Here is a 15,310-nt window from a genome sequence, read left to right as displayed (position 1 = left end):
ATTGGGTTGGTCTGCTGCTACTTATTCTGCTATCATTATACCCCTCGAGAGAATGCTCTCGGCGTGCTGCTTTCCTTCTTTTTTTGTTTGTTTGCTTCTGTTGGTATTGGTATCTGCATATCTCACCTACTTGCATGTGAGATGCTCATTTATATGGAGTGGAAGAAAGCCTGGGTTACTTCATAACATGCTGCCCAGGTGTAAGCTGCGACAATCTGTCTTGAGATCTCGGTTATCGAAACGATTACTTTTATCTGAGGACCAGTATGGGACTTCATGGTTAAAGGATTACACGAAAGCCTCCAATCATTAGTCAAACAGAAGACAAACTTTTGTATTGCTACTTGTTGATGATTCCTATTCCATGAGCTAACTAACCCTGCCGTGTCTGTCAATAAGTTCAAACGAATGGAGCGGCCACACGGAAGCCACAACATGAAAGCATAACTATAATATCGACAATGTAAACTTGGCCAAACAATCATGGCAATCCAATCCAAAAATGAATATAATGCATCACATCCACATCGCAACGATCAAAGCAAGGAACAACGATGTGGCAGCCGCGGTGCCAATAGTTCGGAAATCAGAATCTGCTTCCGACTTGTGGCTCTTGGTTTCAACCTTTGGGTCCCAGGCATCCCCATTGTAAGGAGCCTCAACGGAACAATATCCGGCATCTTTTTGACAGCCTTTTCCACAATGACTGGTGGTGTTGCCGCAAGAGCTAGTACTGCCACAGCAAAAGCCATAGGTAGACCCAAGGCAAGTGTAATTGGAACCACAGGAGCCGTCCCAAGAGATCGGCTTGTTGGGATCTGCCGATGAAGCAGTCTTTTTGGGCTTCTTCTTGTGGGTGGGAATCCGGCTATCCTTGCGGTACCAGAGTGGCCTGGGATCTCGGAGACAGTCGCCAACGGTAATGGCACGATAGCCCTGTCTTTTGATGTTCTTGAGCATATGCTCCGTGAGGTTATGGACAGTCTGCTCATGGGCGTCATGGGCAATGACAAGCCAAGACTTGGTGCGTGGGTCGCTGTACAAGAGCTGGTGATCAAAGATATCCTTGGACCGCTGAATCAGATCCGGACTATCGTTCTTGTAGTCGTCCGTGTCAATGTCATACAGAATGATGTGGTACCCAAGCTTGCCCAGGTCATTTCCGCACTCTGTCTCAGGGTTGCAGCTGGAATATGGCGGCCGCATGTAAGTGGGGAATTGTCCAAGGATATTGCGCAGCGCAGCTTCATTCTTTTCAATCTGCTCATTGCGTTGTGTAGGAGTTATCTTGCTGAGGTCCTCATGCGACCACGTATGACTGGCGATCTGGTGGCCACTCGAGTGCATGCGCTCGATCAATGAAGCCCACGGCAAGGAGAGGTCATCGATAGGACCCTTTCCGTTGTTGATGCCAGTGATGAAGAATGTTGCCTTTGCATCGTATTTGTCAAGCAGATCCAGCAGATCGCCAGTGTAGCGTGTCGGGCCATCGTCGAAGGTCAATGCAACAGTTCCGGGGATAGCGCATGAACGAATCTCGCGAGGGCCGTACGGAACTTGACCGATGTGAGGACGGGGGATTTCCTTGGTTGGGGGTCCATCAGGCGATCGGTGAGCGTCACATTTACCGTAGTCAATCTTGCAGTCTGGAGAGCGACAGTGTGCCTTAGATGTGCCGCAGAAACCTATCGCGGAAATTTCATCAGTAAGCTGCTCAACCTAACAGATTTTGGATACATACCTGAGCCAGAGCAGCATGTACCAACTGGACATTTGCCGATTTTGGGGCCACAGCGGTAGTCCAAATTGTTGGGGGCATCGCGGGTGTTCAAACGAGACTCGGTTTCTGGTTGAGATTGTTCAATCAAGACCGTATGCACAGGAGCGGTGCCATGCACTTTAGCAAATGCACACGTCGCTAAAGTGGCGACTAAGATGGGTTGAATACGCATCTGGAAAATGGTATATAGGGTTAAGTTATGTTCAAATGGGTATGCAAGAAGTAATGGGTTGGGGTGATAGCACGAGGTGAGTGTGGGAGAAGAAGAGAGAAGAGGCAAGTAGGACCTCGGGGAAAGGTAATGGACGAGCTAATTTCTACATGAGGAAGGAGGACGGAAAAGGAAAGAGCGAGGAAGCTTCAAGGCACTTGTTTACTTTAAAACACAAAAGGCAGGAGTAAACCTCCTAGCAAGAACTCCCAACCTTTACATAAAGATGTAGAAGTGTATGTTGACGCGCTTGTATTCAATATGAACGTGGGTATCGTGAAGTCCATGGCCATCTTGGGCATCGGAGGGGTTGGCCTAAGAGCCCAGTACATTTTTTTTTCCAAATCCAGCAAATCACAACCTAGTGGGTGCGATCAGTATGATCGTGATGTGACCACATATAGCCAATTTAGATCAGATGCGGCACATCAAGCTTGTGCAGCAGCTCTCAGCACCACGTGGAGTGGTCTGGGCTACAGTGCAGTGTCGGTCAGACATCTATCAGTTGTAGACCAAGTGATTGTGACAACTCAGTTTGTCCGGGTAACGTTATCCTCGCCGACTGCTGAGAAGACAAAGGGAGCAAGGGTGTCTAGGTGTGGGCCGAATTTCGCAGGGGCAGTTCTCGCGATGACGCCAATTGCAGCAATCAAGTGCCGACGCTGCACCATGGAAATGTTGGAAGACAATGTTTTCGTAAGATTGGATACAAATCCGTTGAGCTGATTGTCGGAAAAGTGGAGTACAAGCGCCGAGATGGCTGTCAGAGCGCGCTTAGTGACAACAGTTCCAGCCGTATCGTTTTGGATGATGGCCATGACGGATGCTTGGAGGGCAACGAGCTCTGACTCCCGGAGAAGAGGCCCAAAGCATGTCACAACCTTGATGAGCACATCGATGGCATCGCTGCTGAAGCCCCGCGCTGGATCCTTCTCCATCATGCTCTTCACCATTGAGCCCCGCCGCCCTGTGCCCGAGGGTGTCGGCCCGGTCAAACGAGGGACCAAAACCTTTGAAACTGCCGTGTATGCCGTAATCGCATTTTGAGATGCAGGTTGACCTGACTGGGGACGAGGGAGGGTATCGACGATGACGCGAAGAGCAGTGTTGGGGACGGATGTGTCTATCGTCTGCGAGGCAGTCAGACTGGCCAACTGCTCGAGGAGAGGTGTGAGAGATTCGAATGGCAAGCGAACAGCGAGAGGACCGAGACTGGTTCAGGTTAGACATTAGCAGGACTAGAGGGGAATAGCGCTCAGGACGAACCACTTGAGGGCCTGGTTCTGCACGTCGCCGTGTTGATCGTCTAGGGCCTTAAGCAGACCTTCTGCGAGGTTTGTTGATGTGCCACGATCGTGAGAGAGGAATGAAGAGTTCGGGTTGGTCAGGATCCCATATAGATCGTTCAAGGACATGTATCTCAAGTCGGCGTCGGGGTCATCAAGCTTCGATAGCAGAGTGAAGATTGTCTGCTGGGTAACCTGGCGGTCCGCCATATTGATGCGACTGTGAGCGTTATTGGTAAATGAGGTTGGGCTGACGGAAAGTTCCTCTCAAGGTGACAAGTGAAGTTGTGTATATGTATGTAGGCAACCGGGGAGAGCTTGCGGTGGTAGCTTTCGATTAACGCCGCAACGTGGGGTGTTGACACCTAAGGTGTCAATTATTTATGGCCTGAGGCACTACATTACGCCTACGTTGGTTACTCGACAACATCTCAAAATATCGAGTTATATATTTTTTATTAGCACAAACTATTTGTCTAGGATTAATGATTTTTGGTTATGATACCTAGATGGTAATTCCAAGGTTATATCAATGAAGTTGATATTAAATATTCGTATGTTCTCCAATTATTTGATCTGATAATCCGATAGATCGTTGAGATCCACCCGATATCGAACAGGTCCAACCTCCAAAAGAATGCCAGTTCTATCGATACCATACCGAGGTATTAAAATATGTACCCTATGTGTCTTTTACGAGTACAAGTTACATTCCAAGCCACCAAAACTAACTGTTCTTCAAGTACCGAATACCTGGCCCAGCCACGTCCATTACATCACGACGCACAGACCAACTCGGAAACAACCAACAAGCGGTCTTACGACACTCCAAGTTTACTTGCGAAAAACCGGGAAGCTCTGGTTTTGTACGTAGTTAGCTTGACCCTGTACTCTACTCTGTACTCTACTCTGTACTACCAAACCAATTCATTCCCAACCTATCACACTTTCCATATTCTCTATCCCTTCTACTCTATTCGTACCTGGATTGCTACTACACAATGGTCTTTGCACGCCGTTCAATCTTCCGTGCTGCGACTGCAGCTCAGTCCTTCCGTGCCGCTCCCATTGCCCGCCAGTCTGCCCAGCTCCTCGGTCGCCGATTCAAGTCTACTGGTGGCAGCTATGAAAAAGGGTCTACATCCAGCGACTTACCTTGGTGAGTTTATGTTCTTGCTTGCGAGCAATTTGACTTGGTTTTCTAATTATGTCTGATTGTAGGCTGGCGGCCTCTGCTGCTGTAACCGTTCCAATGGTCTTTTATCTCTGGCCTTCCGGTTCGGAGGGGCACCACGACGCTCACGGGGACGCTCACGGGGACGAACACAAGGACGAACACAAGGACGAACACAAGGACGAACACAAGGACGAACACAAGGACGAACACAAGGACGAACACGCGGAAAACCACGGCGAGGTAGAGAAGGCTTCCGAGGAGAAGCCCGCGGAGCCTTCCTCTGAGGCGGTACCAGAAAAGGAGGAGAAGACGGAGCAGAAGACGGAGGCCGAGGACAAGGGCGAGGAAAAGGCGGATAAGAAGGACGAGCCCGAGGTGAAAAAGGATGAGCCAGAGGAGAAAAAGGACGAGCCAGAGGAGAAGAATGAGTCCAAGGAGGAAGACAGGGATGAGAAGCCCAAGGGTGATGACACTAAGAAGGAAAGCAATGACGACAAGAAAGATGACCCCAAGGAGGAAGAGCCCAAGAAGGATGAATCCAAGGAGGATGCTGGAAAGAGTGAGAGAAATGATGGCGAGTCCAAGAACTAACGATGCCTTGCCCTTGCTTTGTCTTGAGCGGCCGCAGAACCAAACGTGTGGATGGTGTTTCAACATGTTAATGTTTGATGTCCTTGCTCCATACTTATGTACCTATACCTCTACTAGATGCGAGATATAAGATACCAGTCATGTTAACGCGTCAAACAATTTTTAGCGATAGGTTATTGTTTATTCTGCCGTCTCGGTATAATGCTAATAAGGCATGGGCATTTATATGGAAGCACAATAGTTGGCCGCTTATACGATTTTAGCATTTGATGATGCAGGGCTAGGTAACACGAAGATCAAATTGTTTTTATAAAGTTATAATTAGGATTCCTTCGATATGGTTTTCTGGTATTTTTTTAACACGTCTTTTAGATGTCGTTTTAGGATAGTCAGTCGCTAACTAGAATATATCGTCCGCCGTATTTTTCTCGCCTTTTTGAAAATTCCATTACTAGAAACACGAAAAACAAGAGAGAGCAATATCGCCATGTGGATTTAATAGACGAGCCTGGGGAAATAAGAAAAGAGAGGGAGAGAAAGAAGCAAACCAGCTCAACTGAAGTCCAACGACACGTGACATATAAAGCCCTTTGTTTCAGCAGTGTTTGACAATCGATCTGACTATCCAGTGTCAACATAGAACATTGAATACCTAGACATAAGTTGTATGTGTATTTAAGAAGGACATATTAACGTCACATACAACACTGAAGGCTCAAACAAAACAACGGTGTTATGTCCTATTTGCAAAGTTAACACATATTGCTCGCTGGTATTAGGTGGAAAGGGACATTGATACGAAGGATAAGATATTATTGTGGCTCAGATCTCACAGTTGACTTTATATCGCATTCCTAATTAGATACTGATATAACTCCCTATGCAGGTAATTCATATACCACGTCTCCCGAGCTCAAAAAGCCAAAGATATACATTCTATCATTGATAACACAGATAAAGCTACCAATGCACAGACTCAAGCGTCAAACTTGTACTTCTCCTCCTGATCCTAAATAAGAGAGTCAGCATATATTCAGAAAAGCCAATGACAAAACATACCCAATACTTATTGAACCCAACTCCCTCACAAACCTGATCATAAGTCAAAATCATCGGCGGAGCTCCAACAAGCATACTCTGCTTAAGACCATCCAAAGCAGACCGCACGCTCTTAAGATGGGCGGCAACCAACGTCCAAGGGTATGCAACAGCACTGTACCCAAGCCCAGCAAGGTCCTTAGCTGACAAGTTCTCCGTCTTTCCACCTTCAATGATGTTACCGAAAACAGGAATATCGATTTCCTCCGCACATCGCTTCATCGCCTCCGCATCTGGCAGTGCCTCGACAAAGATAGCATCAACACCAATACGCTTGAACTCTTGTGCACGGGCCATGGCCTCTTCCCAACCATGTATCAACGCGTCGGTACGGGCAAGGATGAAAATATCCTTTCCTTCATTGCGAGCATCGCAGGCAGCCTGGATTCGAGCGAATGCTTCACCACGAGAGACGACGCTCTTCCCCTTTGTATGGCCACAGCCTGTTATAATGCTCGTTGTTAGCGAAGAGCCCTTCCACGAAACGGTTTAAGGACCTCAATAATCCGGAATACTCACGTTTCGGCCATTGCTGATCTTCAATCATAATACCAGCCGCACCGGCATTAGCAAAGCTCTCAACAGTCCTCTTGACATTCATCGGGCTCCCGTAACCGGTATCACCATCCGCCATAACGGGCACCGAAACCTGGCGGACCACATCGCGGATCTTATCGCACACCTCGGCCATGGCGATGTATCCCGTATCAGGGAGACCATAGGAGCTAGCAACAGCATAACCTGCGAGGAAAACCATGGGAAAGCCTGCTTCTTCGACGAGACGGGAGGAGAGGCCATCGTAGCTGCAGGCGTGTGCTAGGATCTTGGTTGGGTCATTGTGGGCCTCCAGCATCATCGTTCTCAGGCGGGATGCTTCGAGGGAGGGGATCTTTCCTCGGACATTTTTCAATGTCAAAGTTAAGTCTGCTGTTTTCCCATCGGTGGACCCGGCTGTTGTCTCTGCGAGAGAATCGAAGTGGAAGGGGTAGGGGATTGTGGTGGAAGACATTGTGAAATTTGGTTTCTTGGATTGATAGAGGATTGAAATGATGATTGCGAATTCAATTGGGGCCCTTTGACGGCTTTTAAACGGTTTAAATACGACACCGGGGTCTTTTAGTTCATTGCTTTTCAGAGCGGGAATTTGACGGATATTGGCAACTACCCGCTACCTGAATGATGATCCCCAACCCTTTCCCCCTCAGCAACGAAACATTCAGATTGGCTGGAAAATAACCCTTGAAAAAGCCAATGATTTCCCCAGCTTTACTCGGCCGTGTATGCGGAACACCCGTCATTTTGCGGGGAATCCTGCAGATACAGCCTCTATCCGCGTCTTCCCCACGGGGTATGAAAGACTTAGAGTGCCGGAATGCAATATACGCACTTCTATTGGACCGGCGCTATACGGAGTGTTCATCAATTACCGCGCATTGATCATTAAGAGATGGACATATTTCAACCAGCCCTTGTCCCCTGTCTCTGCTGCTCCTAAGGTCAGCAATCACTCCGGCTTTTTATACACATTGTCAACATATTGAATACAGTTAGATATGGCGGAAAAAAATCAATCCGAGCAGAGCCCGAGCTCTCAACATGTCGAGTCCAATGACCCGGAGAAGGACCAGCCTCAGGTGGTGATCCCTCAAGAGCGCCAGTCGGTCATCCGCAAAAAGGTTCATCATCGCTTTGCGACCATATGTCTGAGGTTTTGCTTACTATTAACTAGTTTGATCGTCGGGTCTTGCCAATTGTATGTATTCTATACATTCTATCTTACTTGGATCGAGGTAAGTATACCGAACTCGGTCATCCGATTTTCTATCTCATCGATAATTAGGAAATATCGGCAACGCCAAGGCTGCCGGACTCGACAAGGATCTTAACCTCAGTGACTACCAATGGTCTTGGGTTTTGTATGCCTTTTATATCTGCTACATTCTATTCGATTGGACTACGGTCCTGTGGAAAATCCTCCCAGCACATTCCTACGTTGCCGTTCTCTGCATTTGGTAAGTATCTGAATCAAATCATCCTTTTGTTTCCCTGCTAAGCATGTTGGTGTTTTTAGCTGGGGCACAGCTGCAATGTGTAGTGGCGCAGTCAACAGTTTTGCTCATATTCTCGTCACTCGGTCCTTGCTGGGTATCTTCGAATCCGTCTTTGGCTCTGGTGCACCATACTTCCTCTCTTTATTTTACCAAAGACAAGAACTAGGCCTCCGGGTATCAATACTCCTTGGGATGTCCCCAGTTGCTAATTGCTTTGCTTCTGCTCTTGCCTATGGTATTACCCACATCAGGGGATCTATAGAGCCATGGCGCTACCTATTTATCATTGGTGAGATACTAGCCTCCCATTTACTTCCATCTGCCCTCGGAACTAACTAGAAACAGAAGGCGCACCAACAGTCCTCTTCTCCGTGGTGGTATTCTTCTTCCTCCCGGACTCACCAGGCTCAGCATCCTTCCTAGACGAAAGAGAACAAACAGAAGCAATAGAGCGCCTCCAATCATTCGACACAACAGAGAAAAACAAAGTCCGCTGGTCTCAAGTCCTAAGTGGATTATCAGACTACAAAAATTACATCCACATGTCCATTCATTTCTGTTGCAACTACTCTTTCGCGGGACTCTCAAACTTCCTCCCAACAATCATCCAGCATATGGGCTACACTTCCATCAACGCTCAAGGCTTATCAGCACCACCCTACCTCGTCTCCTTCCTCTGCTGCGTAGGAGCCGCCTTCCTCTCAGACAGATGGGGAAAACGAGGAATCCTAATTACATTTTTTGCAACGATAGCGACAATCGGGTATCTACTTCTCACATGCGTGCAAGACCAGTCTAATACCGCGGCGCGGTATGCCGGTGTTTGGTTAGCAACTTGTGGGATCTTTCCTGCTCTCGCGCTGAATATAACTTGGTTGATGGATAACCAGGGTGGAGAAAGTAAAAGGGGTGCTGGGATGGCTATCCTTGCTGTTTTTGGACAATGTTCTAGTTTGGTTAGTAGCTCTGTGTTTCCTAATTCTGATGCGCCGCTCTATACACTAGGATGTGGGATTGGGTGTGCTTTTACCGGCTTGATTGCTGTCTTGGCTATGGGGTTGAGTGTTAAGCTGACTTTGGAGAATCGGCGACGGGATCGAGTTCATGGGGTTGTTGGTGTGGATGAGAGGGTTGATGTTACTGATGCGGGTGATAATCACCCCAAGTTTCGGTATTTGACTTGAAGGGGGCTTGAATAGTTCGTTTTATGTATGTCGCCAGCCTTTGTATTGTTTGTTAACTGCCATATGCGATTGGAATCTTGAAATTTCATTCTTTGTTTTATACGATGCTATAATTTCATGGAGGTAATTGCCATAAAAAATCCAAATCCAAATCAACACCATCCAACCGAACCCCAAAATCCCCCTCTGACGACCCAAAAGGCGCCATGGAAGGATCCAGAGGCAACGATAACCAGTCATTCATAGTAATATCCGAGAAATCCCCCAGGTCCATAGCCGACATGTCCCCATACGAGTGAGGAGAAGGAAGGTCATCCCCGACCCCGGAGTATGAGGATACCAAACTTTCTCGCAGACGTGAGACTTGGACTTGTAAAAGAGCCGCATAGCGAGATTTCAAATGCACATCATCATGATTGTTATCCTGCAGTGTGACGATAGCCCGATCGAGGATCTGAAGTGCTTCCTGCAGCTTTGAATTGCGTACCCCCAAAGCGAGAGCTTTCATAAGAAATATTGACGCGCTTATTGTCCGGAAGAGTATTCTCATTGGTGAGAAGTGTAAAGTCCCACCCAAGAGGGTTACCTTTTCGAGGGTTTGGCAGCATCCGTCTATTACTTCTTCGATGAAGCCATATTCTCTTGCTGTAATGTTTAGCTGTCTTGCCCGTTCGATGAAAGAGAAGTCGATAATTGAATCTCTTCGTGATGGGGGCTGGGGTTGAATTTGAAGCACTCGTTGGACAATCCTTTGCATTCCAATGGAGTTGGTAAGGATGCGTAGATGTTGATACTCGATGAATAGAGTGTCAGTGTAGGGAAAGCTCGAGTCTGTCTAAAGTTAGTGATAAAATGTAGATTCTGGCCTTTCGATATTCATACCTGAGATATTGAGATATCGTTGTTGCCAGCTCGCCAACAGAACTTGTTTCTTCTCCAACACAGGGATGAATGTATCCGGCGATCCAGCGGAGCTGGAAATATTCATAAGTGGAAAGAGAGTATCAGTGACCGAAGTGGTCAGCTTCATGAGTTCAATCCAGGCATTCATGAACAATAACCAGTCTCTATCAATAGACTGCAAAGATGTTCGCGTTTCAGGCATGGAAATCCCGACATCAGATGGCACTGGCGAGGTACAACCTATCCGTGAAGATAAAGCATTGATGGACGTAAATAATAGACTCGGCAGTCGCTGCCGTCGCACCTCAAGGTATTCAAGATATCGCTCAGCATCAAGACCAACTAGATCATCTTGCCTGGCGAGTCGAGCGCTCGAGTCGAACACACCGAGTTCATGTGCGAGAGCCAAAGCCGAGTTGAGGACCATCCATGACATACGTTCAAACCGCTTCGTGGGCTCCACAACATCTTCCCGCCATCGGGAAGATACTGGGATGTCTTCAGTTAGAGAAGGCGGATCTCTGATGTCCGGGTTGGTCAAGAGGAAATCTGAATCCCATCCATCCGCCTCTGGTGGAAATTGTAATGCTCGTGGATGCCATTCGGACATGAGTAGTAATGCTTCGATGCTTCCTATCGTGCGTGTTTTGGCTTTCGAGATTTTCTCCTGCCCGAGGGTAATTCGAAGAAGCAGGTGTTGGCAATGTTGCCACAGGCGGTGATGAATGAAGAATGAGCGAGAGTACCCACCCACTCCCGGAAGAGTGTGGTATCGGGAGGAAATCATGAGTATAGTGTAGCATAGCATTGGTTCCTGGGTTACTAGATAGTATTGGTTTTTATGCGAGGCGAAAAAGTCTGTGAGGACAGGCGACAGGGGTGCCATGTTTTTGAAGAAGCTAATTGTTTTAATGTCAGTATAAAGGCTCAAGTATTCGATAGAATGTATAACATACAGGTCCATTAAAACCACAGCTTCCTGGGCAGAGAACCATCCCATTCTCACGAATCGACATGCATTCCAAATGCGGAGGACATCGACGTCGCTTAGTTCGGGAGCTATCGGTCGTGAATTATCTGTCGTTGACGTATTCCGAGAGGAATTATTCGATTCCTGAAGTGCAGCCTCGAACAAGATATTCATTGAATCGTTGTTATTCGAAACTACTGTCTGCAGTACTGACGTGGAAAGACCATCTTGATTGGCCGGTGCATCTAAATGAGAGTCTGCAAGATGAGCCTGAATTAGCCACCATTTATCTCCTCCACAATTTGTATAGAATACTCGCCGATACTGTCGATGTTTTCTTCTTCAGTTCTTCGGGTAGTTCTCCGTGACCTATCCAAGTTAATTCCACTCATCTCTCAGACTGAAGGTAAACACACTTATTAGACTCATTTCCCCCTGTATTTTCCCGGGCTGGTGTCGAAGCAGAATGCCTTTGGCCTCTTGACCAGGGTTTCTTTGAGGTAAAGGTGCAATTGATGTTCTTGTTGGTGCATCTGCGACATCTCACATTGTCGCTAGCCTCACACTTTACTTTGCGTTGCGCACATGGGATGCAAGCCTTGTATACCCGCTGATATTCATATTCAAGAGATCCTCTCCCTCTTCTCTTTGCATGGTCCATGGGTGGCTATCTCGGGGCGATGCAAGAGAGGAGTGGAGATGGCGGAAATTTGATTGAAATACCCGCGTTCGGGTATTTCACTTTCCCCACACTATGGCTTCTTGGCTGCTTATGCGGCCTTGTCATTGTCTTTTTAGATGTATACGAAGGCAGGGGGGAGGAAATCATATTCTGTGCAAGTTATTTTACTATGTATAACCTTTGATTTTAGTAAAGAATAAGGGTAAGATGGAATACGTAGGTGTTGAAATGGGAACAGCAAACTAGCAAACTGTCCAATCTGAAGTCCTGCGTACCCCAGCTTCGATACCACGTGACACACAAAGCCCTTTGTTTGGACGGGTACCTACATTACTACCTAACTACAGATCCCTTAATAAGCAATGTACACCAGGTGGTTCAAGGTAGGAATAAAAATGAAGCGTTTCATCCCATACAAATGGAGACATCTCCATGTTTTTGGACGGTTTCCAAGTCCATTTGTATGGGATGAAAGGCTTCATTTTTATGGGTTAACGGCGCCTAGTTATTCTATGCCGAGTTGGTTACAGTACACTGCATAGAGGGGCCTGAAAGCGGTCTAAAACAAACCCTGGAGGCTTAATTTAGGCATTTGTCATTGAGCGCTATACACCGTCGTAGCCTTGGCTGTACTTAAAATCGTGGTACGGCCAGCTATATAAGGAGAGTCATGTAAAGAAAATCAGCAAATGGATTCAAGAAGTTGATCATTGCGCTAGGTACAGTATTCTGGATTATGCCAAGCTAGTTGGACATAACAGAGAGACCCAGAGACAAATGACTAAAAGCACAAATGGCGAAAAGCACAAATGGTGAAAAGCACAAATCGAGAACTCTTATGTGAACCAGACTAGCCAAATTCACAAAGTTCAAATTGTATGGGCATACTCAACGATAAAACCCAAGCAATTCATACTGAACAGACAAAACAGGTTTATCTTCGTCGGTCCCTCGCAGAATGTCCACCCAGGACAAATTCACTCCAGCGGCCATGGACTGCTTGATAGCCCAAACGAGCTTGATAGTCAACCACTGAGAACCGGCAGTGAGATGGTAGTATTTTTGGACCGAACGCCACCAATAGACCCACGACTGGCGGAAGGAGGCATTGCAAGCTGCCACAAAAGCCGGGAAGGTGACGGGATTACGGCGGCGTGACACGTCGGGCTCAATCATGGTCTTGATTTCTTCGGCGCGAAGTAGACACATCAAGATCGTATTGACAGAGAAGGGAACGTTGTCGTCGAAGGTGTCGGTGAGTCGGTTGTAGAAGTAAAGACAGGCCGAGAGCCACCAGGCGACTTCAAGGTTGTTGTAAACGATTTCTTCCGGGTCCATGCCAGGAGCAAGGAAAAGTTGGATACCATCATCGGGCCGGAATCTCTGCAGATGGGATGCCAATTCACCGATGCCTGCAGTAAGATACCCAGGGACCGGCTTGTTAGCCTTGTCGAATTCGTCGATAAATTCCGCCAACTTCTCCGTCTGGGTGATAGCGAATTGAGTGAGAATCGGAGCCCCATCAAGCGAACCGAATGGCGTGTCCATCGCCATGGTGACTACTTGGAGCAGTACACACAAGCAGGACGATTGTAGACGATTGGATGTAAATGTGGTGATTGGCAGAGAAAGGAAGAAAGACCACGTTTGAGGAAGAAGAGGTGGTATTTAAAGGGACATACACACATACATACATACTGGAATAATTACTACCTAGGTAGCTCTTTCTTGAAAAGCCATAATACATAATAAAGATTCAATGTTGTCGTCTCTATTCGTATTGTATTCGTAAATTCGTATTCGTGGATGTCCCATTATTATTGAATTTCCCATTCGTTTATTACCAGAGTAGCCGATGCCTACTAGGAAATGTATTGTAGATCGTAGCCTTTGGCTCTAAATTAGGTTACAATAACCGGAGAATTGACTATATTTGCAATTGTGTATTGTGAGAAAGAGAAGGAAAGAATCAATTCAATTCAAAGGAAGCTTTGTCGGCGAGGCTATAAACAGCCATTAGGAGATTGGGAGAATCCATGATCAATGAACAGTAGTGAATATGTACCCAGGTAAAACATACATGCATTTTTACATATGCATGTCGCGAACTGACCTGTGATCTCTATGGTCTAAGACTCAATGGTTTCATATTCAGACCACATGCAGTGTACATCGTAATGTCACGAACCATACGAGATTCGAGGAACCTCCGCGTTATAAATACGGCACGAGACGCCAGAGCTTTTCTTTCTCTTTTACTACCTTAGATCTATCTTTATCATTGATCCCAACCCCATTAAAAGGGAAAGGGTTGCGCCGGTGGCATTTTTTCTCCATCGCTCTGGTCATTCTCTTCCTGAGACCGCTTACCTTGGTGTTGTTTCTCATTTGATTCATCCCAGAATAGGGAGCAATCTGTAAGAATCCCCTCTCTATCGTGGATGAAGTTAATTACTAATAATACTCGAATTTTAGGGAGCGCGACTTCAAATACCGCACTGCCTTACGGATGCCGGTCATGGTGGTGGGAATATTCAAGTCTCTACTCAAATGCTTGAATTCCGCACCTGGCCATGATTAAGGGTCTGATTCTGCAAGAGAGCTACATCAGACCCCGTCGAATACCCTCTAATACACCGAGCGTCCTGCACGAGTGGTGAGTAGCACTCTGTAGGAACCAGAAAAATGGAGCTCGAATACCTCATACATCGCAAACAGTGCCAGACCACTCATTCTGGTGGAACTATTTAGGAACCAGGAAAATGGAGCTCGACTAGTTCCGACATTACAAGCATAGCTTGACCTCGGTCGCAAGCAGTGCCAGACCACTCGTTCTGGTGGAACTCCTCAGGAATCAGAGAAATGGACCTCGACGACCTCATACATCACAAGCATAGCTTGGCTTCAATCCCAGACAGTGCAAGACCACTTGCTCTGGTGGAATTCCTCAGGAATCAGAGAAATGGAGCTCGACTACTTTCCAACATTACAAGCATAGCTCAATCCCGACCCCAAACAGTGCAAGACCACTCGTTCCGGTGGCCGGATAAATCATTTTCGACACAGCTCTAGTTTCCGACTGGTCTTACTATACCCCTCGTCTTCGTTTGGTCTCAACATCCTCCGCGCGTGCCGGGCGTGGACAACACATACCGGCAGTGGCGTATCTGGATCATTTAGATGCTTCGCGTCCTTGGACAAAAACGTCGAAATCCCCTGTCTCTACTCCAGACATCTGGCGAAAGAACCAACCAATGAACGCGAACTAGGCAACTCGCCAAACAAAATATACTTGCTGCTCCGGCTAAACATATGACTGTGTCTGAATAAACAGACCTGGTATCGAGCGTCGGTGGTCGATATTTGTGCTTCGCGTC

At 47.0% G+C, this 15,310-nt stretch overlaps 7 protein-coding genes across 7 annotated transcripts; 2 read left to right on the top strand and 5 right to left on the bottom strand.

Annotated features, from left to right (window-relative positions):
- Positions 1–516: 516 nt before the first annotated feature.
- N7455_009571 (chitin deacetylase CDA6) lies at positions 517–1,952 on the bottom strand (the record flags this gene model as incomplete). Its single annotated transcript, XM_040954748.2, has 2 exons — positions 517–1,685; positions 1,742–1,952. The coding sequence occupies 2 exons, from the start codon at positions 1,950–1,952 to the stop codon at positions 517–519; spliced, it is 1,380 nt and encodes a 459-aa protein (XP_040814788.2).
- Positions 1,953–2,521: 569 nt separating this feature from the next.
- Positions 2,522–3,487, bottom strand: N7455_009570 (uncharacterized protein; the record flags this gene model as incomplete). The annotated part of the gene is made up of 2 exons (XM_040954556.2): positions 2,522–3,203; positions 3,258–3,487. 2 exons carry the CDS (start codon positions 3,485–3,487, stop codon positions 2,522–2,524), a joined length of 912 nt encoding a protein of 303 aa, XP_040814815.2.
- Positions 3,488–4,278: 791 nt separating this feature from the next.
- Positions 4,279–5,045, top strand: N7455_009569 (uncharacterized protein; the record flags this gene model as incomplete). Its single annotated transcript, XM_040954740.2, has 2 exons — positions 4,279–4,436; positions 4,499–5,045. The coding sequence occupies 2 exons, from the start codon at positions 4,279–4,281 to the stop codon at positions 5,043–5,045; spliced, it is 705 nt and encodes a 234-aa protein (XP_040814949.2).
- Positions 5,046–6,021: 976 nt separating this feature from the next.
- N7455_009568 (isocitrate lyase/PEP mutase family protein) lies at positions 6,022–7,152 on the bottom strand (the record flags this gene model as incomplete). The annotated part of the gene is made up of 3 exons (XM_040954658.2): positions 6,022–6,054; positions 6,105–6,586; positions 6,663–7,152. 3 exons carry the CDS (start codon positions 7,150–7,152, stop codon positions 6,022–6,024), a joined length of 1,005 nt encoding a protein of 334 aa, XP_040814772.2.
- Positions 7,153–7,696: 544 nt separating this feature from the next.
- Positions 7,697–9,378, top strand: N7455_009567 (uncharacterized protein; the record flags this gene model as incomplete). Its single annotated transcript, XM_040954546.2, has 5 exons — positions 7,697–7,819; positions 7,873–7,933; positions 7,984–8,155; positions 8,215–8,483; positions 8,540–9,378. The coding sequence occupies 5 exons, from the start codon at positions 7,697–7,699 to the stop codon at positions 9,376–9,378; spliced, it is 1,464 nt and encodes a 487-aa protein (XP_040814798.2).
- Positions 9,379–9,493: 115 nt separating this feature from the next.
- N7455_009566 (transcription factor domain-containing protein) lies at positions 9,494–11,425 on the bottom strand (the record flags this gene model as incomplete). The annotated part of the gene is made up of 3 exons (XM_040954655.2): positions 9,494–10,209; positions 10,261–11,180; positions 11,238–11,425. The coding sequence occupies 3 exons, from the start codon at positions 11,423–11,425 to the stop codon at positions 9,494–9,496; spliced, it is 1,824 nt and encodes a 607-aa protein (XP_040814805.2).
- Positions 11,426–12,821: 1,396 nt separating this feature from the next.
- On the bottom strand, positions 12,822–13,487 carry N7455_009565 (uncharacterized protein; the record flags this gene model as incomplete). The annotated part of the gene is made up of 1 exon (XM_040954536.2): positions 12,822–13,487. The coding sequence occupies one exon, from the start codon at positions 13,485–13,487 to the stop codon at positions 12,822–12,824; it is 666 nt and encodes a 221-aa protein (XP_040815009.2).
- Positions 13,488–15,310: the final 1,823 nt, after the last annotated feature.

Source organism: Penicillium solitum (assembly GCF_028829755.1).
Source record: "Penicillium solitum strain IBT 25940 chromosome Unknown utg000008l_segment0_segment0, whole genome shotgun sequence".
Classification (NCBI taxonomy): domain Eukaryota; kingdom Fungi; phylum Ascomycota; class Eurotiomycetes; order Eurotiales; family Aspergillaceae; genus Penicillium; species Penicillium solitum.
The sequence above is the reverse complement of the archived record's forward strand: the minus strand, read 5'-3'. Positions and strand labels throughout refer to the sequence as shown.